General features: G+C 37.7%; 2 protein-coding genes across 5 annotated transcripts in view; one reads left to right on the top strand and one right to left on the bottom strand.

Annotated features, from left to right (window-relative positions):
• Positions 1-1,616, bottom strand: part of NLN (neurolysin) — a 36,130-nt gene extending 34,514 nt beyond the window's left edge. The window contains exons 1-2 of one of the 3 annotated variants that reach the window (XM_035310736.1): positions 1,463-1,553; positions 1,362-1,425 (exon numbers count right to left, since the gene is read on the bottom strand). In XM_035310736.1, the coding sequence (XP_035166627.1) occupies positions 1,362-1,387 (26 nt within the window). In that variant the 5' untranslated portion in view covers positions 1,388-1,425; positions 1,463-1,553. Of the gene's footprint in view, positions 1-1,361 lie in introns of all 3 variants that reach the window. The other 2 variants (XM_035310737.1, XM_035310735.1) reach the window with 2 other exon arrangements.
• SGTB (small glutamine rich tetratricopeptide repeat containing beta) lies at positions 1,602-24,864 on the top strand. 2 transcript variants are annotated; one of them, XM_035310744.1, is made up of 11 exons: positions 1,602-1,665; positions 2,738-2,894; positions 8,396-8,499; positions 9,189-9,258; positions 12,068-12,167; positions 14,672-14,776; positions 17,639-17,777; positions 17,865-17,927; positions 20,000-20,037; positions 20,286-20,369; positions 21,364-24,864. In XM_035310744.1, exons 2-11 carry the CDS (start codon positions 2,795-2,797, stop codon positions 21,473-21,475), a joined length of 915 nt encoding a protein of 304 aa, XP_035166635.1. In that variant the 5' UTR covers positions 1,602-1,665; positions 2,738-2,794; the 3' UTR covers positions 21,476-24,864. The 2 variants fall into 2 exon arrangements, with proteins under 2 accessions (XP_035166635.1, XP_035166636.1); XM_035310745.1 differs by having other exon boundaries at positions 1,633-1,660.
• The last annotated feature ends 296 nt before the right edge of the window (positions 24,865-25,160 follow it).

Genomic DNA, 25,160 nt, shown 5'->3' with positions numbered 1-25,160 from the left:
ATTTCTTGCCAGTTTACTTCCTTGTCAAGAGAAAAAACAGTGTTCAGAATCTCCAGAGACAAAAATCTAAAATTATGTCTTAAATAGAAATTCTGGTTCTTCCAAAACCCACATACATCTATTTTGCTACTCAAAACTGTATTTTGAAGATTTTGAAACAAAGTCTTCAGAATTCTTGGATCCTGGAGAATTTTATTAGGACAATTAAATTTTTTAAGTCACACTTCCCACTTTATTTTTTTCCCTTACTAATAATATCCTCAAAGAGTAAATAGACTATTTTCCCAACTTAATTAATCTATGTGTTAGCCTGCTTTTTTCTATGCACTTTACTGAAAATGTTACTCCTGGACTCTTTCAGATTCTAATAGGAAAGGTATTCAATTAGAAATAGCCTCCTTCCACAAATCGGACCATTTTAAATAAAATAGTCAAATGTTTAGTCATTTTATTCAATGTAAGATACATTTGAAACTTACTAAAAACTGCCATTTGTATCTCACCTTAGCATTGTGAGTGTGTTTGCTATTCAACATTTCTGCAGCCACTTGCTTAGCTCTGGAAAGTCAGAGGTCTCTGTTTGGCATTCAGGATCACTCTTTTTTTTTTGGGGGGGGGGGGGCGCGGCGGGGGACAATGACTTGGTCACATTCACATGATGACTGACAAAAATAATGCACTTAACAAATTGCAGTGATCATTCCCTGACGTGCTTACAACACGTGGTGAAAAAAAATAAAATCAATGCTTAAATCAATACCCAACGCTTTCTCAGTATTTAGGAAGGAGGGATCTTTAGTTTCCAAATGCAAATTGTAAAGATTAATCTTTCATTTTTTCTCTATAGGAATAACTCCAATCCTTCAAGCACTCCATTTCTTTCTTTTTGTCTGAAAAATCTGCAGGGCAAACATGGACAGTCAACACAAAACATGGAGAACAGCGAAAATGCCTGCACAGGAAAAAAAAAAAAAACAAAAAAAAACGCGGGGGATGCAAATGTACGTTGGGGAAATAAAGTCTTTGTGCACTTAATCTGACAGCAGAGCGGTGATCAACTGATTCACAGCCGTCTGGGAAGGGAGGACTGCGAGTCCCGTGTGCCCTGGTTCCCCCCGAACAAAGGCAGGGAGGTGGGACGGGAACGGCCGCGGCCCCGAAGCCCACGGGAGCTCGCTCCCTGCCGCAGCCCTCTCGCCCCGCGTTCCCCGCAGGACCCTGCGGCCCTCAGTGCCCGGGGGAGCCTCATGTCGGTCCCCAGATCCTCCCCCGAGGGGACAGGGCTCGGCTGGACGCCCCCCATTTTGAGGCGGTGCCCCACGAGCTTCCCCCCCCCCCGGCCCCGGTGCCACCGCGCCTACCTGCGAGCCGCGCACAGGGCCAGCATGGGGGGCGGGGCCGCAGGAGGAGGAGGAGGAGGAGGAGGAGAAGAAGGAGGAGGAGGAGGAGGAGGAAGGAGGAGAAGGAGGAGGAGGGAAAAGGAGGAGGAGGAGGAGGAGGAGGACGAAGAGCCGGCTGCGCTCCCGCTGTCACCGCTGTAACCGCCGGCCGCGGGCACCGCCACAGCCCCCCCAAGCATCCGCTTCCGCCGCCGCCTTTCCCTTCCCCGCCCAGCGGCGGCGCTGACAGCGGCGGGCCCGGCTCGGCTCAGCCCGGCTCGGCTCGGTAAGCGCCATGCACCCCCCACGCCGTGCGGGCGGGCCGCGCCTCCTCCGCCGAGACCCTCTGCCGTGGGGCCGGGCCCGAGGCGGCGCCCGGAGGGGGCGAGGGGTGCGGGGGGGTCGCGGCGGGGGGTTCGGCCCGTGGGGTTCGGCCCGGGGGGTTCAGAGGGGCCCGGGGGGATGCGGGGAGACCCACGGGATCTGGGGGCTGTGGGGGCGCTGGTGTTGGCTTAGCCCTTCCTCCGCGGGAGCCGCCTTCAGCCGTCCCTGCCGTGGCAGGGAAGGGGCGTGAGTGAGTGTGTGAGTGTGACCGTGAGTGTGAGTGGGGAGGTGGGGGATAATCCCCCGTGGTCTCGGCCCTGTTTGTGGCCAGCCTGCGTTTGAGGCACCCCCCCGTAGCCTTCTATCCCCCTCACATCAGGGGGAGGTAGTGCCCGCCTGGACCCGGAGGGTTTGTGGAAAAATAACTCGGAAAGTTGGAGGAGACGAGGTTTTCCCCAAAGTTACGTAACTCCGCCAGCGGGACGGAGCCACCCGTGTCACGGATCGCGAGTGTGCACCGAGGTCGCGGCGCTACAGCCCGGCCAAGGCGAAGCTTTCGGCAGCGCCGTGTCGGAAAACAGAGGGGCGCGTGTGGCAGCGTGCCTCCTGACGTCATCGCATCTTTCTGCCGGTGTGCGTTGCTAATTGACGATGAGTTAGTTAGGCGTGTGTTCCCGCTCCGAACCGTGTCTGAGGAATGCAACCCGAACACTGCATCCTTCAGGAGAATAAGTTACTGAATTATCCTCGGTGACCTCTCCTGCAGGAGCGAGCCAGAGGAAATCTGTCCTCTTTTGCTCATAGACCAGAGGATTGCAGGATTCCCCTATAACGCTTACAGTTCGATGGCTCGTTTCAAGGCACCGCTTTATTCAGCTTGCTCATGAAGGGTGATCTTCCGTGTTTTGGGTGCGTTTCTTACTGAGGTCGGTGGGAGGCTGGAATGCTCTAGGAATTCATGACTGGGCCCAAAGCATACATCCTGTCATATTACAAAGCTTTTCTTCCTTCTTTTTTTTTTTTTTTCCTTCCAGAAATAAGAAATCCTATTCCTCTTAAGACATAGGAGAAAAAAAATCAACAATTTCAAAATGTCATCAGTGAAGCGTTTAGTTTATGCTGTCATCCATTTTTTGAGAGAGCAGAGTCAGATAGATACTTTCACTCCAGATGAACAAGAAAGCCTGGAAGGTAAGTGATGAAGATAGTAATACATGGGCAGGTACTATGCATACATGCGTTAAATTACCTGGTGTATATTGCCAAATGTATTTCTATTGTGTATAGAAAGTAACTGAGGTGACTTAACTGAAACTGCCACAGCATATTATATGAGAATAAATGGTGATCTTAGTATTTCTGACATAATTAATTTTAAAACATCTCTCATTTTAAAAATGCTCTAAAATTATGAAATTACCTGAATTTTAAGTGACAGATACTGAATACTTTGAACCACATCAAGTTAGACAAAGCCATAATGCAAACCATGGGAATGATTTGTGTATGTATCCTGCAACTTTTTGCTACTGATTCATTTTCATTTTGCTTTTATGTTTAATTTCCTCCTGCCTTTTGTGTGTGTGATGTAAATAACCATATATTGGTTTTGGCATATGGGAAGAACTCCTGTTTCATACTTAGAAAAATTCTGGGTAATTTATGAAGGAAATCTAAAAGAAACTAAGAATGAGGAAAATAAATGTTTTGCATTACTTTTCCACATAAAGAGCAATTCCAAAGAGCACATGGTAGCTAGTATTTCCAGTTTAGTGCATAATTTCTAGTAACAGAAGACACAGGAAGATGGACTTCTGTGTGTATTCTTCTGCCAACCAACAGCTAAAGTGAGACATTCACTAACATTTGAAGTGTCTTCCTCCTTCATATTGTTCTTATTCCTTTTCTCTAATTCCTGGACCCTCCATGGGAGGCATTATCACAATGTGGAATTAAGCAGGAGAAGAACAGAAATATTAATTCTGAAATAAGCTTTCCATAGCATCAGTTTAAAAGACCTGTGCACTGCTCTAAGTAGTCTTTGGCTGTATGACTCAATGGGAGGATGGACTGGAGGTATAAAGAGGAAGGCTAGAACTACCAGGGTAACAAACAACATCTAGGGAGTTGATGATTGCTTTTCCTGAAATTTAAGGAGTTGAGTCTGAGAGGCATGAGCTTTAAAAGGGAAACCTGGAATGTTCTTCCTTCCACTGTCTGTTGCTTTTATAGTGTAGTTAATTATTTACCAATGGAAGCAAGAAATGGACATTTGTAGCATGCTATTCAAAGGATATTCCACAGGCTGGGTTTGTACATTTGAAAAATGATAGTCATCTTTGAATTTAACCAGTATCAGTGTATGATGGTACTCCAATAATAAATTTCTGTTCCGCTGATGAAAGAAAGCAATGATTTAATTTCATGAAAGTATTTCATACAACGGAAGACAACAAATTTTCCTTTTGTTTTTATAATAATGCTGTTAAACATTGGGTCACACCTATGAAGGTTTACCTGATTACCTGTTGTAGAGCAGCCTTAGCCGATGTTTATTTGAAGGAATCAACAATTTTAAGATTCTATTTTCTGAACAAAAATATTATAAAACCTCACTTGTGCTTAAATGCTGATATGAAACTTACCATTTTAATACAGATATGAAATCCTAATTTTAGAGCTGTACCCTGCCAGAAGTTTGATACCATATGCTATGTGTTAGAGGATCGGGGCAGGCATTCTGAATAAATGAGTCATTTTAGTTGTGCAAAATATCTTTATTGCTTGTGGAATAGTCTGAGTCTTACCCATTGAATTGTCAGGTGAAGACATAAGGGATGAAAGAATTTGATTGTTGTTTTTCATTGATACCTTATGTATCTTAGTGAAAAGATAAAACACAGTATGATAAGTATCTATGCCAATAATTAATTTAAGTAGTTCCTATTCCCCACAAAACAACAAAAAGATAGAACATTACAAATAAAATTGAGACCTTATCAAAATATAAGCCTAGTATGTATTCAAACTCCTGCATTCTGCATGTTTATATTAAAAAATTATGTCAATGATACTGTAATTTTCCTCTAGGAATTTTGTGCTTACGTTATGAATAAAAATGACTTAATTTGAGAAATTAAGGTAGACAGAAGAAATATACTGCTCTTCAATGCAGGATCCAGAGAAGTGATACAGATCTCTATTCTAATGCTCAACCCTATTGTATGAATTGGCAACTTGACTTCTTCCAAGTTGTACTTGAGACAGTGCATTTAAATAGCAGTTGCTTCCCTTTCCTATTGGCAGTATCTACAAGTTTTTCCTGTCTGTAGCACCTGTTTGTGTGGGATTAAAGCAGAAACTCTCTACGAAGTGCACAATACTGTTATTTATTTTTTTTCTGACTTTGGAGATGATTGTACTGCAGTGAGTCCTCAAAGGCAGAGTTCTTGAAACTGTGGAATGTACCCCTTAAGGTGAGGTATGCGTGTAACACTAGAGTTAAGAGACAGTTGTGTGTAAGATGAAGCAAGCTGACACTGAGCACTAAAGGGGCCTCATGTCATGACTTAGCCCTGGCAGGCAGCTGAGCACCACATAGCTCACTCTCCCCAGGTGGGATGGGGGAGAGAATCAGAAAGGTAAAAGTGTGAGAACTCAGGGTCTGAGATGCAGACAGTGTACTACGTAAAACAAAACTATGCACATGAGTAAAGCAAAACAGGAAATCCGTTCACTACTTCTCATCAGCAGGCAGGTGTTCAGCCATGTCCAGGAAAGCAGGGCTTGTCATGTATAATGATTTATTGGGAAGACAAATGGCATCACTCCACATGTTCTCCCCTTCCTCCTTCTTTACCCCAGCTGTTATTGCTGAGCATGACCCCATATGGTATGGGACATCCCTTTTGCCTGCCTGGGCCAGCTGTCCTGGCTGAGTCCCCTCCCAGCTCCTTGCTGGCAGGGCAGCATGAGGAGCTGAAACATCCTGGGCTCTGTGCAAGCACTGCTCTGCAACAGCTAAAGCATAGTGGTGTTAGAACACTGATTTTCATCAAAAATCAGCAGGTGTGAGCTTCTCTGAAAAATATTAACTCTATTCCAGCAAAAAACAGGATACCTCAGCAGCCCAGTTAATATTCATTATTCAGCAATCAACAGCTTGCAAGTCTGCTGTGATGCCTTGATGTTGTTTGCAGCTTGTGCATGGATAGCAAAAGATCCTGAAGCTGTGTGGCACTGGGGATGCTGAGCTGGGCTCCAGCAGAGTCCACGTGCTCCTGTTGCCACATAATAGGTGTTTGTGTGAGCCCCAGATGTTCTCTGAGCTGTTCAGTGGGGAGGTAGGGATCTGCACTAGTTTGCAAGATCTGTACGAGCTGTGGCAACAGCCTAGGTCTCTGAAAGTGTATGTGATGGTGGAGGTAACAGGGAGAACAGATAACTTTGGCCTCATCAGTGAGTAGCTCACATGGTGCTATAAGTCTTCCACAACTTTCTGATGATTTTGAGTCTGTGGCAGCTAACCCTGCCTCACTTCAGTAACAGAGCAGTGAGATACATTTCTGACAAAAACGTATCTTCACCCCTTTGACTTTACTGGGCCAGGTTTTTACTTCAGTATGTTAAAACAAGGTAGCTATTGATCTTTTCACAACTTAATATATCATCTAATTTGGAAAAGTTTCAGCTTTGGCAATGTATTTTTACACAGATTTCTATCATTTGCTTACATGTTAAGATGTGGTTGTTATTCTGACCTATGGATTCATCCCGCAAGACCTCTTATTTTTGTTGTACTTTTGAGATATTATAAGGATTGTAAGTTCAAATTTTTCAGTTAAAGGAAAACTAAAGACTTCAGTGTAACAACTGGTTATTTATTTAATGGAAATACTTCCTGGTAATGAAAATATATTCTGGATTATTTTGTTTATGCATGTTTTGCACTGCTGCACTGTGCAAAAAAAATCCTCTCAGATAAAGAATTATTGCTATAGACAATGCCTTAGAAAGGTAAAGATTGTACTTTAAATTCACATAAAACTACAAATGAAGTGAGGTATTCAGGAAAGGGAATGTCTTCAGGTGAAAATAAGTTTGAGGGAAGAGGGGTAGGTATATTTTGGGTATTGACTTCCTATTAGGTCATATAACGAAAAACTAGACATGCAGTTCCACTGATTTTATGATAGACCTAACAAGGAGTATTGTAAATATATCATTTGGTGTCAATTCAAAATTTGGCGTCAATGCTCATTTAAAGTTTTTCTACATAGCAGGAGGTAAAGGAGTTTAACCCAAATTCTTCACCACTTCTACTAAGTAATTTAGAATGGAGCAAACTGATGTATTTTTAACATTTATAGGTTATAGGAGCAAGTTGTATGTGTATTTAACCATGTATTCAATTAGTGTTACATATTATCAACTTTAATTTTGTGGTACTAAACTTTTTCTGAATAATTTCTATTGTATGTTATGAGAGTTTAAAAAAAATACTTGTTCAAAGTTTAACTACTTGTTTTACAAGTTTACTATTTTCTGTTTTGCCCATCTATGGTGTAGAAAACAGGCACCTCAAACTGGCCTTACTGTTGTTAGCTTTTAATAGTTTTAATTTTAATTTGAGATCAACATTGGGGTCCCTTATAATTTGAATTCTTATTGGTGTTACATTTATTACATTAACATTGGAATGAAATTCATTTTAGACTCTAAGATTCTGTTTTTACTAATACGTAATTTGAATTGAGCTGTCCTCAATTATCTCTAGTTCAGGTTAAAAACGTGGTATCTATAAAACAAGACATAAAAAATCCTTTTTTCTGCTCAAACTACGCTTTATGAAGATTCTTTGTTCCTCCTCAGTTTTCAGTCTAAAACATCTAGATGATATACCTTAACGGAAGCATTCTACTGCATTCTCAAGATGATAGGGAAAGTATCAATACAATTTGGGGTAGTTTAACTATCAGACTTTATGTATATACAAAACTCTATATTACTAATTGCCATTCATCTTCTTTTGTCTGGAAACGTGGTGACATTCAAAACTTCATTCTGGTACTTGGTTACTTTTTTTTGGAATTGCTTCATGTGAGTGTATGTAGATTATTGCAGGACTGGGAATGCCATTTAATCCTTACACAACAAAATGTGTGAAAGGATACTGTAGATATATTTTCTTACAGGATAAAGACTAGTGATTAATGAAGCATTTTATTAATAGACAGTGTCTTCAGATGAATATATTTTACTTCAGAAAAGAGAAAATTAACAAGTATCCTGCATTTATACTGTAATTAAAGATAAGACATTTTCTTCTGTCGTGTCACACAAACTTTAGGCGGTTTGGCTGTGTTTTGGCATGGGCCATGTAACGCATACTTGTATTTTGAGTTGTCGTGCTTTTGTTAAATACTTTTATTTTTATATTTAAAAAAATGATTGAGAGAATTTAAATTAAAATTATAAATTGCTTTAAGAATAATGTTAGAACTATATAAGATTTTGTATAGCTTATAGTCAGTTCTCTGCGGATCAGGTAGCCTCTTTATTTTACAATGTCTTTCAAATTGCTGCTCTTACTAGCTGAATAAGGAAATGAATCACAGCTTTATAAATAAATTAATGAAATTAAACTTCTGTTGAGAAACTGGTGAACTGATTTTTTTTTTTTCTCTTGTAAGTTGCAATTCAGTGTCTGGAGACTGTTTTTAAGATTAACCCAGAAGATACTCATCTTGCACCTCCACAGCATTTGATAGAGATGTTCAGAAATTCTTTCCACAAGGTAAGATTTTAATTTAAATTCTAGACTTACTCTGCCAGTATGTGATAAAATTTCGTATTGTATACACAACCTTGAAGTGCTATGTAGGTCAAAAAATGTGAAAACTTAAGGAAAATGGGAAAAGAGTGAAATTTCCCTAAAAGCTTGCAGAACAAGAATCTTTAGGGGCAGTGGGAGGAATTAATTTGAAGTAGACAAGGACAATTCAATGTAGGATGTTACTGAACGGTGGATTGTCTAGTTCTCACTTAAAGGATTTTATCCCTCAGTTAATTGATTGAGCTCATCAACTGTTTTATGATGCTTCTCATTCCCTTCTGGAAATAATTTAGTTGTTCAGTTTTTAAAAAATACCCCTAAGTGCTGACCTTAAAATGCTATTTTTTTTAAAATCCATGCTAGTAGTTTATGTTATCTCTGAGTTTCTAGTACAGGAAGCACAGAAACCACCAGGGATTGTAGACACTTATCAACTGTCTTCTTCCTGACTTCCTTAAAATGTGTGATGAGACATAAGGTTTTTTTGGTAGTAGAAAGCAAGCTATCTTTCTCTTCTTAGTGTTTTACTCATGTTCTAGGTTTTGTACTCTGCTAAATTAGGAGATCTTGTTGCTTGTTGATGGAACGTTGTCCAACTTATAATTAGGGCTTGTATTTTAATGAAAAAGTATTGTTTTGTTTACATACAGAACGACATGCTGCCTCTCTCAGATTCTTTACCAGAGGATATTGAAAAGGCAGACCAACTGAAGGATGAAGGTTTGTAAATTAACATAGAAATAAGCATCTTCTGCTCTAAGACTTTTTTGGTTATCATGAATAGGGATAGTAAAGCAGCTGGACTGGGCAACACAACTCATACAAAAACTTCACATTTTTTCCACTGGTGACTGTTGTTTTGTAAGGGGACTAAGTAACTTGGGCCATTCGGGATCTAAGAAAATACCTGCAGCGCTTGCTGTGGTTATGGGACTGCAGGGATATCCAGTCCTTTCTAGGTGTGGATATTACACCAATCCATGGTCTAAATTAATGTCTTCCGTCTTCTCATCTGTCAGTCCTCAGGGTTTTGTGAAACGGACTAAGAAAACAAAATGAATGTGTGCTCTGTGTTAGTCTTAGTGTGTTAGTTAGTCTAAAGCAATTCATGTTTCTACTGAAAAAAATGAAGGGGTGTAAACTTTGACAAAGGGCGCTTGAAAGTGTTGGCTGTCAAAAGAACTAATAAGCAATTTGGGACTGCTCGGAATGCTTTAGGTTAACTCCCACAATAAATTTAAAACATCATATCCTATTTTTAAATGTTGCTTTCTCATATTAGTCCTTTTCATTTTCACACAAGTTAATCTTATCTGTGGTATCAGGTTTGTCAGTTTTGCATAGTTGTTTGCTTGAGCTTAGTGAAATAAATTGCATCAACTTGCTGAAATCCATTTGAGCCTTATCTTCTACAATAATGTAATTCTATCATTTTGTGGTTTCTGTCTGTATGTCCTTACTTATGGAATAACTTCATACACCTTTTCTGCCACCAGCCTGTACCTTCCTCCACCCTCAAATTTGCCCTCTAGAAATTGGCTAATGAAGAGTGAAACAAAATCAGACTGCACAGTTTTCTTTCTTGATCGTTATGAAACCTGAGTTATATACCCTACAGCCTAGCAAATACTTGAATTTACTTCCCTGCTCTTGTATATCACTTGACATTTTGCTTAATGTAAGCAATGCAGGGTACAGATTATATGCAGGTTTGTGGCTTAATCCTAAACAGAGCTGCTTGGTGTTACCACAGTATAAATTATAACAGTAGGTAGTACTTCCATTATAAAAGGACATGCACTCAAAAATATAACCATTTGTTTTATATCTTAATATTTTTTTTTTCCAGCGTTAAAATAAGCTATTACTGTTGCTTTTCCTTTTGTCTGGGATTGCTTAATATGAGCAGAAATAGGTCTGGTTTTCTGTTTTCCTTTAGCCAGTTTTGAGCTGCAGAGAGAGCAATATTGGTACCCATTGAAACTAGCTCCAACATAGCCCTGTATCTCGGGTCACTTTTGTTTCAGAGCAGTATCAGAAATTCCAGCTTTGATGATCATCAATAAGTTTTGTTTCAGAGAAACGCTAACTGCTACAATCTTGTTGAGTGCAGCTACCTCATGATGCTAAACTGCCAGTAGGATTTAGTCTGTAGACCTCTAACTTAAAGGAAAGATGTGTATGTGGTGGGCCTGTAAAAATGAGGCAGATGCGGTTATAATCTATGTGTATTTTGGAAGTACACATCAAATTACAGTTTCAGTTTGCCTTCTCACTGGTAGTGATTGCTGACTGTAATTACAATCTACTGTATCACTGTTAGAAGAGGTGATTTTGTAATATATTGATGATACTTGGTAACATAAATCTGATTTTGTTTATTAAGTGTTCTGTAGTCACAAATAAATCCAAGTATAATTGTTTTCAGTTAGTATTGTCACCTAGAACTGCTTGCTCCACGATCTTTCTATCTGACTGAAATATTCTAGCATTTGCTTGTGCAGTTATAACTGTAGTAAGTTACAGCTGTAGTAAGCTGTTGACCTGTGCCTTCTTTTGCTTACTCTCGGAGAGGGTTGAAATATTATACCAAAATACAAGAAAAATATTGAAAGTCTGTTGTTTCCTGACAATTTCCTAACATTGCTTGGAAACCAAGACTTCTGCAGGATCTAGCAAGCTAAGGATCTATAGCAGTGGCACCTGGGACAATCTTAGACTCAGGCACTCTGAACTAGGACTTTTATTGTAACAGAGAAGTAGAGAAACAAAGAAAGAAACCACCACAAACACCTTGTGTCAGAGTGGAAGAAATATGGAAGGTATCTTTCATTTTGAAAGAACTTACTCCAAAATTTTCTTTGCATAGAGAAGTGACTTTATTCTGCCTTTTCACTGTAGTAGACTTAAAAACATCAGGTATGAAACTTTATTATTGAGTAGAAGATCAGAGGTAAGAAATTTCATCTCTGAATCACTTCAGATTGCCTGCACTATATACACTTTTCATTATCTTAATGAATGAACTGTGTGACAACATCACACAACTGGGGCTTGTGTGCTTGGTTTTTGCTTTTATCTCCCATATTAAATGAGTAGGTACAGGGAGATTTTTTGGTAGATGTAAGACCAGAAGGGGGTTAACATATAGCCTATTCGACTGAGGCTTGAAAAGTTAGTTAAAACTGATGAATTTGTATTAGAGTGGAACTGCTATTACATTTACACTTCTCAACAAAGGGATCTTCACTTAACAGGAGAAGCTAGCTGGAAAGTGTGGAATAGGGGAAAAAAAAGAAAAAAGGAGAAGAGGAAGGAATATGTGGTGGACTACAATGTGCATGATGGATTTTATAGACAAAATAGATACTTCTATTTGCTTTATTCCATGCCAGTTGTATTTAAAAGAACGTATCTCACAAAAGTGCCATCAGAACTGTCTTATTTAGAATAATACAGTTTCTCTACTTTTTTCATGCATAATGATATATCTTTTAACTACTTAAGAGCTTCTTCTAATTTATTTCAGGTAACAATCATATGAAAGAAGAAAACTTTGTTGCTGCAGTGGATTGTTACACTAGGGCTATAGAACTGGATCCAAACAATGCAGTCTATTACTGCAACAGGTAAAAGCAGAATAGTACACACTTTTTATTCCCAAACTTAATAAACATTATTTTAAAGATAAAATATGAAGTAGATCAAAATAGTGTGAGGCTATTCAGAGGTTAACATATTAAGTTAACATATTAAAGCATATTAACATCTTAAATAAAACATAAGCATATTAACATAATAAATTTGTAACACATCTAAAGCAAATGTGAGGTAATTAGTTTTATCTGTATCAGTAGGTATAATGTGGGCTTTAAAACTGTAACACTTGATGTCAGTTTTTTTAAGCTTTGTCTATATTAAATCACTATGTAGGCTGTGGTTCCCAGTCTGTTGAGAGTAGTAAGAGCCTTTTGTTTCTCTTGATGGTCTGGTGATTCAGCTGCTATCTCTGTCTCCTATAGTATTGACTTCCCGTGGAAAAACTAGTGTTAATGTGTTACAGCATTTAGGAGATTTGGAAGATTGTATAAGTACTCAGAATTTTTATGCATGATCCGTTGGAAAAATAACAAGACTGTGTTGTTGTAGTTCCATTGTATAATTATTTCTTCAGTGTAGAATTGACATTGGACCAGATGAATTCTGGAAGGACATGTTATCCTAGCAGCAACGTGCACTTTCAGTATACTGCCCTGAGGACCAACATCAGAACATAAGCAGTGTAACCTATGAGCCCTGCTGAAACTGCCATGCCTCTAGAGCTCCTTTGCTCTTCAGTATGTTATCAGTAGGACTTACTAACTTGAGTGCAGTCAACCTGGCCTTGTGGCAGTGTACTCTGTGGATTTTTCCTTTTTGGGGGCTGTGCTCCCATTACTCCACTTTAGTTTGTGATAAATGCAAGTATATGACTCAGTGTTTCATGGCAGGCATAAAGAGAAAGGGAATGCACAGCATGCTAATAATATTTTACATCTTTAAGAATGATTGCATAAGTGATTTTAGGTATCAAATGTTAATATAAAACCCGATTCAAAAGCCTCCCCAAATAACTGAAAGATTCCTCAGTAGAATGAACCAAATCTATACTTGTCAAAAGAGTGAAAATACTTCACTGTTTTCTGTGCTACATCATCACAGACTACATTTGTGAGCACCAAAATGAATCTTGATGTCAGTGAGCCCAGTATTGTACAAAGTTACTTAAAAGAAGATGAGCAGTTCTTTGGAGTTCCCAGAGGGATACAGTATCTGAATAAAGATAGGCCTTATCTTATTTGAGCTAGCTTGGAATCCATCAAGAATTAACACCTTTAGCAGCATTGCTTTTTACTCACAGCAGTGGGATAAAGAGAAGAGGTTAGATGCCATTGAAGTTGTATCTGGCCACACCATTTTTTTAAATATGGAATGAACACTTTCTGCTCAAACACATGAGAGACTAAGCATTGTCCCCAGTTGCTATCCACAGATCGTACTGGCATCTACAGAGCTAGACAACTGTTACATGGCCTAAATATTTAAAAGCTATAACTAGTCCATTCAGAAAAGATTTTAATCAAAGTCAGAGAAAACATCCAATGTGAGGTTATCACAGTAGAAGGGATTGAATACAGTGATGATTGTAGCATCTAGTATTCCTATTTTTTAAAAAAAGCAGTGCTTCATGCAATGGAAATATTATCCTTTCTTCTATAGCTTTTTAGTCAAAGAAGAACTAATTAGAGTATTTTGAGACTTTTCAAACTGGGAAAATTTTGAGTGTTAATTAGTACAATTGTCTTTTTAGTCTGGGGCAAGTCTTTAACCTTATTGTGTAAACTACCACAGCATTCAGTATTTCTCTGGTGTGGAGATACAATTTTAATTTAGTAATTCAGAGATTAAAAAGTGTCATCCCAATTTATTTGCAAGCATGAGTTTTGCTGAGGTACAGTTACGTATGTAGAAGAAATATCACTTCAGTTCAAAACTAGTGTGAAGCTGTTATTTTCCTTGTGATCATTATCCTGAAGTCAGTTTCAGAGAGCAAATGGGATGGTTCATACTGAAAGGCAATTTCTGTGCTTTCTGAGGCACAGACTTAACTGCTTTAAGAGGGAAAAAAAAAAAAAAAAAGAGAGAAAAATCACAGTATTCCTTCAAAATGCAGTAAAAGTATAGTCCTTATTGGAAAAGTGCAATTGTGTAGAATACTTCTGTTTGAATAACAATTTAATGTCAACTACTAATTCAGAGTTTCACGTCATGCAAAAGGTTTTGTGATGTGTTTTGAGCATAGTCATATACTAGATATAAAACAGTTTTAGAGTGATTTCTCCTTTGTGTCCTGAAACGTGAGTCTTTGTTCTCCAAAGCCCGGTCTAGTGATGAACCTAAGCACGGACCTAATTCAGAACATTTGCTTGTCCTGCTTGACTGAGGAAGGTTAAGGCGTTGCCTTAATGAATGAGTCAGTAAGAGAAAATGTGTCTAAAGTCAGTAACTGACATGCAAATACCTAAGCTTTTTTGTTCTTGCTGTTACTGTTTTTGACTAAACTCTCTCTTTTCCCCACCACGTATCCTCCTAGGGCTGCTGCTCAAAGTAAACTTAACAAGTACAGTGAAGCAATAAAGGACTGTGAGAGAGCCATAGCAATAGACCCGAAGTACAGCAAAGCGTATGGGAGAATGGGGTAAGCTAATAGAAATCTGAGTAAATGCTGAAGGCCCACATGTATATCACCATACATTTTCTGAAATAAATGGAGCTATGTTGTTTTGCTTAACTGACATTCTTGTCCTGAAAGTGTAGCAATTTTCTAAAGATGACTCTATCATGCTTTCAGCTTTAAGTTTTTTATCGGTGGTTGATCTCAACATTTTCATATCAGACCTTTTCAGCTAGCTTTCTTTTTTTTTTTTTTTAATTTCAGTTTATCAACTTTGTAAATTTGGGAAGTCATGCTGTGTTTTTCTTTTCTCCTATCTAATCATGAGTTATAAAAATTATTCTGTTGGAAAAGAGAATCTGTTAATGATGCTGTTAGAAAACAGAATCCTTCAAAGTACTGGGCCTTCAGTGCTAGCACTTGAAGCTTGATTTTTCTGTTCAGTAACTGTCAAGAAGTAGATATTTGGGCAAGGCTAGGCTATGTCCCGTTTAGCATTTTTTTCTCAGTCCTGTCTGAGCGGTTAGCAGGTTTGTCCCTTTAGGCAGAGGGTCTGATGAAGTGCTATCTAAAAATGTCAAGAATGTTCTCCCAAATGAGATGTCTTCTTTAGTTAAGGGACACTCTTCTGAGATGTGTAGCTTTACATTGTCGGTAATCGAGCATATTATGAAGGTGTAGGCTGAATGCTGCTTCAGGCTTTTGGCTTTTGTGGTTTTATCTATACTAGTAAATTAAAAAAAAATGCTTGGGATTGTTCTTTGGGGTCAGCTGGCACAAAATAGCATGTGTCTATATTATTAAAAACTTGTTTGCAGTATGGAGTGACCACATCCCAATTGCCTATTGCTAAATTGCCTTGGCCTGTGTTAATTTCTGAACCATGCCCTAAAATTGTTTGGGCTAGTTGGCATGGGACAAGACCGTGCCAAGGGGCATTTATTTAAGATCAAAGATGATGGAATTCTGCCATTTGAAAACCTCCCAGGACAGAGTTTATTTTAACACTACATATGTAGCCTCTAAGATCGTCTAGTGTATAGCTAATTCACTTTGAAATTTTAAAGACTTTAGAATTTTTGTCTTATATGACTCTCTTAAGATTGTTTATGTATATAGCAGAACACAAGATCCCCAGGTATCAGTGAAGTAGAGGGAAGCCATAGGTCAATTTAATTGGAAATGAGAGGTTATTTTAGAATTTTAGATGTAAGAGCAGTGTACCCTTAGATACACAGTGTAAGCGGGATCATTCTCAGGCGTTCTCAAGCTTCTTTTTTGTCTGACCGCTTTAACAGAGGATATATTCTTAGCTACAGGTTGTTGCTTAACTCAGCAGCTTGAAAGAATAATGTATTTGGCACAGGCTGAATGAGGAAACAGTGCTTGTTTATTAATAACTGGGAAAAAAAATGCAGAAATCATCTCAAAAAAATCCTTATGAGAAAGCTAGGATTTATGACTGCAGTAGAGAGGCACATACATCAGCTTTTCTGAGGATTTGATGGAAGCTCTGTATGTGTTGCAGAAGGGAACAGAAGTGGCACAGAAATATGCAGAGATAGGAGTAGTGTAGACAGTTAAAGACATGCTACCAGAATGACTCTGAGAGAGCACCCTTCTAGGTAGGAGGTGGATCTGAAATTATGAGCAGAGAAACTAGTCTGCTCTTCTGATTTGTGTGTTCCAAGAAGTGGAATTTAACATACTTTCCCCAAAAATAAACACAATTGCATCACAGAAATACCTGATTGCATTTCTCCTCTGGTCAGAAACTATTTTGGCAAATTAATGGGCCAAAAGGGAGAACACTGCAGAGCAACTGTGCTAAGGGAGAAAGCATTAATATTGCTTGGGTTCCTCCAGAAGTTTCATTGAAAACCCTGGATTTTCGTACTGAGTTCATTATCACTGAGAGTAATGACTGTGACTAATGTATCTAACACTGAGCTTTCTTGCCTGACATAAAAGACTGAGGTCTGTTAGTGGGTATTAGCACGGGCTTATTATCAGCACAGTCTGTGTATCCATCTCAGCACATACTAAAGGGAAACTGGAGTACTAAACAGAAGTTGAATGTAGGTTACACAGATCTTTCACGAAATGCGGAAAAAAATTGGGTTAGCTTTGAGATCAGCATAAATTGAATTTATAGCAGAAGGCAGAACTGAAACAGCAACCAGATGGACTTCTGGCATAGCTCAAAGAAAGATGATGCTTTAAATGTAGGAACTAATCAAATTTGAAAACAAACATTGTTTCAAAAGTAGTAGATAATCTGCTGTGCTCTCCTGAGCTGCTGGAGAAGAATGTTTTTCAAAAGATTAAGTAGGCTTCTCTGACACGTGGGTTTCTTACAGATATTGCTACTATCCTGTGTAACCCATTTGTCAAGTGGTGAAGCAGAAGATCCAAGAGAAGCTTGCAACTGATCCAGGGCAAAAAGCTGTTAGACTGAAACTTGTGGTTCTACTGTTTGGTTTCTTGAAACTGCACATCTTATGTTAAGAGTATCTTCATCCTACTTACCTTCTGAATATACCCTTCTGAATAATCTTTTGGATCAAAAGAAATGGAAGAAACATTTAGAGGAATTTCTGAGCTCATGTTGGATTGGGCTTGTGCTCTAAAACAGAGACTAAATCACTTGATAATGGCAGTTTTTTTTTAATGAAACTTGCATACATATGGATGCAAAATGAATTCCTGAGGGATCATCTGTTCTACTACAACAAAGGCTTACTCTAAGCACAACAGCAAAACTTCTTTTAACTTAGTGCTTAAGAGAAGAGTTGTGAGATACTGTTTTACTTGGAGCAGAAAAATCTATCATTATATTTTGATAGTCATGTATGTTCTACCCAGGATTTCTTTATTTCACATTAGGTTGGCTCTGACCTCAGTGAATAAGTTTGAAGAAGCAATTACCAGTTACCAAAAAGCACTGGATCTTGATCCAGAAAATGACTCTTACAAGTCAAATTTGAAAATAGCAGAACAGAAACTAAGAGACATGTCCAGTCCTGTAAGTTAGCTCTGCATCTATTTATTAACAATTGTTTTAACTGGGACTTTGGAGGTAAACTTACCTTCAATTTTCACTTGTTTTTAGACTGGAACTGGACTGAGTTTTGACATGGCAAGCTTGATAAATAATCCTGCCTTCATTAGTATGGTGAGTATATTTCAAGCTTTACGTTGCTTTTAAAACTGAATTCTTAAGAACAACTCTTGCTGAATAACACAAGTGATTTTAATGTTTATTATAACAGGCAATAGTTGCACTATACTGAATTTAATTTTTTCAAAGGCATTTTACACTCAAACTGAGAAGTAGAGGATCAATCTCCTCTGATGCCTGTCTGATTTCCAACTTGTTCTGTCCTACTTATGAACAATCATAGGTATAGATAGCTATGTTGTTTTCACAGATGGAATGAACAGCAAAACACTTGTCAACAGTATCTTTTCTATTCGCCACGTAATAATTAACAGCAAATAAAAGAAATCCCTTCTTAAATGAATAACTGTCGTTTCAGAGGCAGTCTACCAAATGCTTAAGTAACTTCCCGGGGAGAACTATGCAGAACACCTTTTTGTTCGTACCTTTTCAAATTCTCCCTGACATCATTAAGTGTTTAATGCTTTAATAAATGCAAAAATAGTGAATGTAAGTGACATATAATGCTTTCTTTTCCTTCTAGTGTGCTGGGCAAATTGTGATTTTGTCCCTCAATAGTTTTCTCCATGCATGCTTGTCTGGGCCAATTTTTATGTATTAACGTCAAAGATGGTTTTTTGAAGGAAAAAAAAAAAAACTGAAGAAAAAAAATGCAAAAAATACTTATTTCCTTCGAGATTCCAGTTAAAACTTTACTACCCTTCTGGTAGCTTCTCTAGGGTAGGACATTTCAACCAGTGCTCCCACATGGAAAACAGATCAATGCAGCTGATACTGTGGTATGGAGATGGTAAGCAAAGGAAGAAGCAAGTGAATTCTCCAATGGCATTAGTGATGAAGTAACACTGGAACTCTGTCCACAGCTTCACTGGCCACATGACTTACTCAGACAGTCTGCATCTGTTTAGAGTCGAAGATATACTCTTTAATGTGGAGCTAACTATGACAAAATAATTGTTTGTATCATTTCAAGAAGATGCCAGATCAAGTGAATAGAACACAGGGCATCCAGCCACGAATTAATTAACAAACTTTTCCTGTGGTGGTTGTGATGGGAGGTGGAAGTGGCTTTTCTGCTGGTGGTGGTTGTTGTTTTGTTGTTGTTCTTTTAAGGAAAAAAAAAAAGTGACTTACTGACCTCGAGAAAGCTATTTCTGGTCTCCTTTTGAGCCAGATCAAAGTTGTTACTGATGGGAGAGAAAAAATCCTGTACTTCCCTCAGAATCAATTTTTATTTGGCATTTTTTAAAAATCCAAATGTAGACTAGAGAAACAGATGACTTTCGAGAAGTTGTATGGAGATACATTGGCCAACTGATATGCATGTATAGTTTTTGTACTACATTTAATAAGATTTAATAAGCAGATACAGCTTTATGCCTGTTGGTTTTTACAGCCACTGATTTCTGTAGGAATTACACTACTAACTTTAAACCATCACCTGGCTTATTCTGTAGTGTTTGTCCCTATACACTCTTACACTACAGTAAACACAACAGAATTTTTGAAGTAACTTATGAATGAGAAATATGAATATCCTTACTATGAAATAAGATAGGCAAGTTATCAAAGAAGATACATGTTATGGCAAAACCATAGTACCAAGTAAGTCCACAATCTGGTTTGCTTTGCAGTAGTTTGTTCATTTGGCTGTAGTCTCAACAGCTTATTCTCACTAGTAATAATAGTTGGAAAACTGATTTATTCAGTTGGGAATCAACAAAACACAGACCTTTGTCTAAAAAGCCCTACTGAAAACCTTAGTACCTAGAAGTCATATGTTAATCTTTTTTAGCTTTTTACTCTAGTACAGGGTTTTATGTTTGTCTTGTCATATTTTTCATATCCAATGAAAATTTGTTGTTCAACATATTAAAAAAAAAAAAAAAAAAAAAAAAAAAAAACACCTTTCCTTGCAATGATTATTTTAGCTTGGGACCATTCATCTCTGAGGACATAAACTTAGCTTGATTTTGTAATAAATTGTGGAATTCCTTCAGTGATACCTAAGTAGTTAGTGTTATGATTTCATATATAATATATTTCATATATATTATCTATTCTAGGCAGCAAGCTTAATGCAGAATCCCCAAGTTCAACAACTGTAAGTATTAAAATGAAGTACCATTAAAATAAATGTCTTCAGCACTTTGAATTAAAAGAGAAAAGGTAGATGGTACTGAATTCCTGAAAGCATAGTCTTGTTTTTGCGTACTGTAAATAGAACTACTGCAGTTTCTTCTTCTTACAACTTAGTTCCTCCCAGCAATTCAATAAAGAGCTACACTTTATTGCTTACTGTAAAGGTTCGTGCGTACCCCAATGCCAACAACACTGTGCTAACTGTTCCAGGATGTCGGGGATGATGTCAAATGCCATCGGTGGCCCTGCTGCAGGTGTTGGTGGCCTGTCGGATTTGTCCAGCCTGATCCATGCGTAAGTATTACGAATCACACAGTTTACTGTTACATTTGTAAATACATTATTGTGCATCATCTATTTAAGAGGGATAGTGTCAGACCAGTTAAACTGTCGCCTTTACTCATTGTATGCCTGATTATTATTAAAACAGATCTTAAAGACTTACTTTTCATCTTGTTTGTCTGCATTGTACATTTCCATCAATTGGAGTGACCGTGTGCTCAGTTTCAGTTTTTAGTTCTCATGCACTGTTCATTTTACAAATGCCGTCTATTAAAAGTGCTACTTGAAACCTTTAGTTGCTTATACATACATGTGCTTTCAAATTGTATTCTATGAGTTTACACAGTGCAAGTTGCAACAAGTTCTAAAGTTTTCTCTTGACTGACAGTGCTCTGGCATCCCTCCATTTAGACTAAAAGGGCTTCAGGGAACTGAATAAAATAGGAGTGAGTTTTACAAAAGCCAGGACCCAAGTCTTTTCTAATAAGATAACAATGATGCATCTGGAAGATTCAGCACCCTTCAGGTGTACTTCCGTGTAACTGTATGCATGCTTTCTATTAATGACCTATGGCTCATAAGTACAAGTTGCCAGCCACATCCTGTATTTCTAGAAAAACTAACATAAAGTTGCACTTCAACTAGAAGAGTAGTTACCTTTAACTACTGGAGTGCATCATCTCAAAGGGAAGGGAGCAAATCATTGGAATAGATTTGTTGCCAAATCTTTGTTTTAGCGAGTAAGGTAGTATTTTTCCATGTTACCAAGTAGATGCAGTAGTCTGAAAGAATTAAGACCTGATGATTAAGGTCCTGTTTGGAGAGACTTTAAGTAGATAGTCATAATACTACAACTAACTTGCTGTATAGCCTTAATCAAGGTGTCTTTAGTCTCAACTTTCATATAGTGCAGCTTTCAGTTACATTCGGATGTCTTACTTTGTTACAAAAGCTGCATGTCATTTTTTTTCACTTGGTAATTTTATTTAACAACTGTTCTATGCAGGGGGCAGCAGTTTGCACAACAGATACAGCAGCAGAATCCAGAGCTTATAGAGCAACTGAGAAATCACGTCCGGAGCCGATCCTTCAGCGGCAGCACTGAGGAGCATTCCTGACTTAAAGAAGGCATGTGAATTGGAATGGTATATAACCTCAAAATGCATACCATAGTTAGTGGCAAAAGCACCATTGTTAACTCTTCTGCTTGAATAGAAGACAGAAAATTCTTTGTGTGTGTTTGCAAACAATAATAAATCTGTTAAACAGATCTATTGCACATAACTTGGAACATATCATTTATGTATACTTAATCCTCTGAAAATTAATACACTAAATACATTCAGTGGTCTGTTACAAACCCTATGTACAAGTCATTTTCAGTATGTGCATTAGATTGATCTCCAGAGGTGTCGAGTGTCAAGGAGATTTGGAGTGGGCTGACTTTGTGTAACAACTTAATTCTAAAATCCTAGTGCAAAAGGCATGTTATTCTGATGGTTAAAATTGTTACAGCTGTAACTCCCTGTCAGATACGCTATTGAATGCATCAGCCCTTCTGATGTACATCTGATGTGCCCTTCTATAATGAGCATAAATTAGTGTTGGAATATATAGCGTACTTAAATCTCATGTCTGAAGTCTGCTTATATCTGTGGAGGGGCCGTCATTGGTACTATGAAATACTCTTCATTTGACAGAAGGGAGGGAGATGATTGCGAATGAAGGTGTACCATAAATTGTGGATGGAAAGGATAGAAATCCTGAGTAGATACCACAGATACCAAAATGCTACTTGGCTAGGGAAAGGAAATAGCATTAAGAAGTTTCAGGTACCTCTACTACCATGGATATTCTCAAATCATCATAGTTGCCCTGGAGGTTAGCAGCGTGGCACTGTTTTCATAGGGATATCAAACTGTATTACATTCTGTATGTATGCAGGATTTAACATAAGCTTAACAGTCATAACTGTAATAAGCTAACACTGATTCAATGACTGTATAAATAACTAGTACTGAAAACTTATCCCAAAATAGCTGCTTTAGCAGGATTCTCTTTCTGTTCGTTTGTGATAAATCACTGGCCTGAACAATTAAGGATTTTTTTCAGTTTCATTTTATGTATCTCCTTTAAGCAATGGGTACGTGGTCAAGCTAAAGATTTTTCCTGTCTTTGATATTTCTGTTTCATCTTTTTTTTTTTTTCTTAGCACATCTTGTTCTGAAAGAGACCACTGTTCTTCTGTATTTTTATTATATTACCTTTTCTTTATAATTCTGCCTGGTGTTCACATTCCTTTGTGCTACGAGGTACATTTTTCTTTGTCTCCAGGGAAGTTCTCAACACTCACGATTTTCTTTACATATCAAAATTGATTTGAGGAGCCTGCTTTGATTCCTAAGACAAAGTGACCTCTGCTGGCCAGTCAGATTGGAGACAGCATGTGGATGAGTAAAACAGACTCCCAAATGGAGAAGTACACAGGAACTCCTAGACTTTTTATATCTGATTCATTATGTGGTCAAAAAACAAAACAAAAACAAACAAACAAACAGAAACACACCTCAGGTAGAGGCAAATAAAAGACTGGGACTAAGTCTAGGACTTCAAATGCTAGTTGTGCATCTATTGTATGAGCCTTCAACTGTTAAGGAAAAAATGCAGCTGAGTCCAAGGAAAAATGAACTGAACTAGTGAAAACACAAAACCCAGGAAACTCATATAATCTTTTGAATAAAGATGTAAAGCTTATAACAGCAACTTCAAGACATTCATAGTTTCAACAGGGCTTGCCTACATACAGTGTTGAGGTACTTTTTTTTTTTAATTTCCGTATGTGTTGCTGTAGCTGCTTTTTTGAGGCTGTAGAGATCTTTAAGCTTCACATTAAATACATTTCCAAATAAAAACTTATAACATCTGATGACAAGGAAATTTATTCTTAACATGATCTTTTATCAGAGGTAATTCAGATTTTGAATCTAACCTAACCGTGACTTCAGTTCAGTCACAGTTAAGAGGCCAGGATACCATTTACAAGAAGGGTCAGTGGAGGTGCAGAATAGGTTAAAGCTACTCTACAGACATTGCTTGAAGTAGTGTGTTGTGTCAGGAGAGAAGCATTGCTCCTAGCACTTATCTTTTTGCAATAATATTCCTGGTTCCTCTTATTCTTCTCTCACGTTCTCAACTACTTAAAGTGGGTCCTACTAGCTTTGATGAAGGGAAACCAGGAAGTCCAGAATGAACTGGACAGCACATCAAGATCTCTCACACTCAGTTTATACTTGCTTTGACAGCAAGCTTCATGTAGTCAGTTTTCTTTATAATTCAAAACAACAGGAGTGTCAAGAACCTCTTGAGAGCTCCGTAAGAACTACAGTGATAATTGTTTGATAATATACAAAATCTGCTGTAGAGGTTGTACTGTCTTCCATAAACATACTTTTTTCTTTATAATTGTTCACATGTGCAGCCCTATAGCTTACTGTATTTATGGGATAACAATCCCCAAGGTAAAACAGAACTGAAGTATTGGTTAGTTGTTTGAAATTAAACATGATTTCAATGTAATTGTGCGTACTAAAATATTGTCATGTTTAGGTTTTATTGTCACTACAAATCATATGTAACCAGAACATTCATTACAGTGATGGCATTAGCTGACCCCTTTGGAATGTGCTACAATTAGCATAATGCTTAACTTGTAAACATTCTTTGTTTCTTGTATATTGACAAAAAGGGCTTTATAGCCTCAGTAAAAAGAAAGACAGCATAACCAGTAACAGGAGCTGTCATGGCATGCTTTTCCATTGAAGCCAGGAACAGAGGGATCATTTATGCTAAAATCTATTTTGCCTTGAATAGGTTAAATTGTTCCACAAAGTCATGCAATGCATCTTAATCACAGGGTAAGGAAGGAATCTTTTCCTGTGTGATAACTGCACTTTTGTTTTGCACTAAGATTTTTCATTCTGCTTGATCAAGTGGTAAATCCCAATCCCAGTAAGTACTACTTTAATTTAAGGTCAGTTACAGTTCATCATTTAACTGAACAAATATGCATTTATCACCTAACTGGCTTTCTATCATTACTGTTCCATCAACATTTAAGTGTGATAATGGTTAGAAAAGAAAGTGTTTTGCATTCAAATTGTAAATTCCTGTAACCTGCTTGCATGGAAATATATTCTAAGTATGCCTGATCGGAGAAACATCTAATGTAATACTCAGAGTAGAAATTGTTTCAGTTGCAGTTTTGGTTTTGTAATGAGTATAAAGTAGACTCATTTGTCCTGAGACAGAATTAAATCTGCAACTTCTGAAGAAATCATCATAACACCGTTTTAGGCTACAGATAGTCATACTGGCAAAATGCTACTTGGCTACCATTTCTGTATCTCTCCTACCTCTTACTACCACATGGTCACATCTCCTTCAATTTGTGTCAACTTAACTTGAAAACAGATTATAAATAAAGTTATTTACATTTTTTGTGTTGATAGTTGTGGCTTTACTGTTTGTTTTAGTTTGTTGGTACAATTGAAATAACAGATTATATGGTGTGTTTTTTTTAATACCTTTTATGTTGTTTGGTATTCATTTTATTAAATGTGTAAGGTATGGTTTCAATGTTTTTTGTATGAGCTCATCTCCTTAATTTAGTTAGCTGGTCATAAATTTATCTAGTATCTTAAAATTGAAAGATTCTGGATATAGCTAGGTCTAAAATAATTTACTTGTCCATAAAAGGTTAGTTCCTTCACCCTGAAATAGTATTGTCAGAACCACAATTTAATT

The sequence above is a fragment of the Oxyura jamaicensis genome, chromosome Z (assembly GCF_011077185.1).
Source record: "Oxyura jamaicensis isolate SHBP4307 breed ruddy duck chromosome Z, BPBGC_Ojam_1.0, whole genome shotgun sequence".
Classification (NCBI taxonomy): domain Eukaryota; kingdom Metazoa; phylum Chordata; class Aves; order Anseriformes; family Anatidae; genus Oxyura; species Oxyura jamaicensis.
The sequence above is the reverse complement of the archived record's forward strand: the minus strand, read 5'-3'. Positions and strand labels throughout refer to the sequence as shown.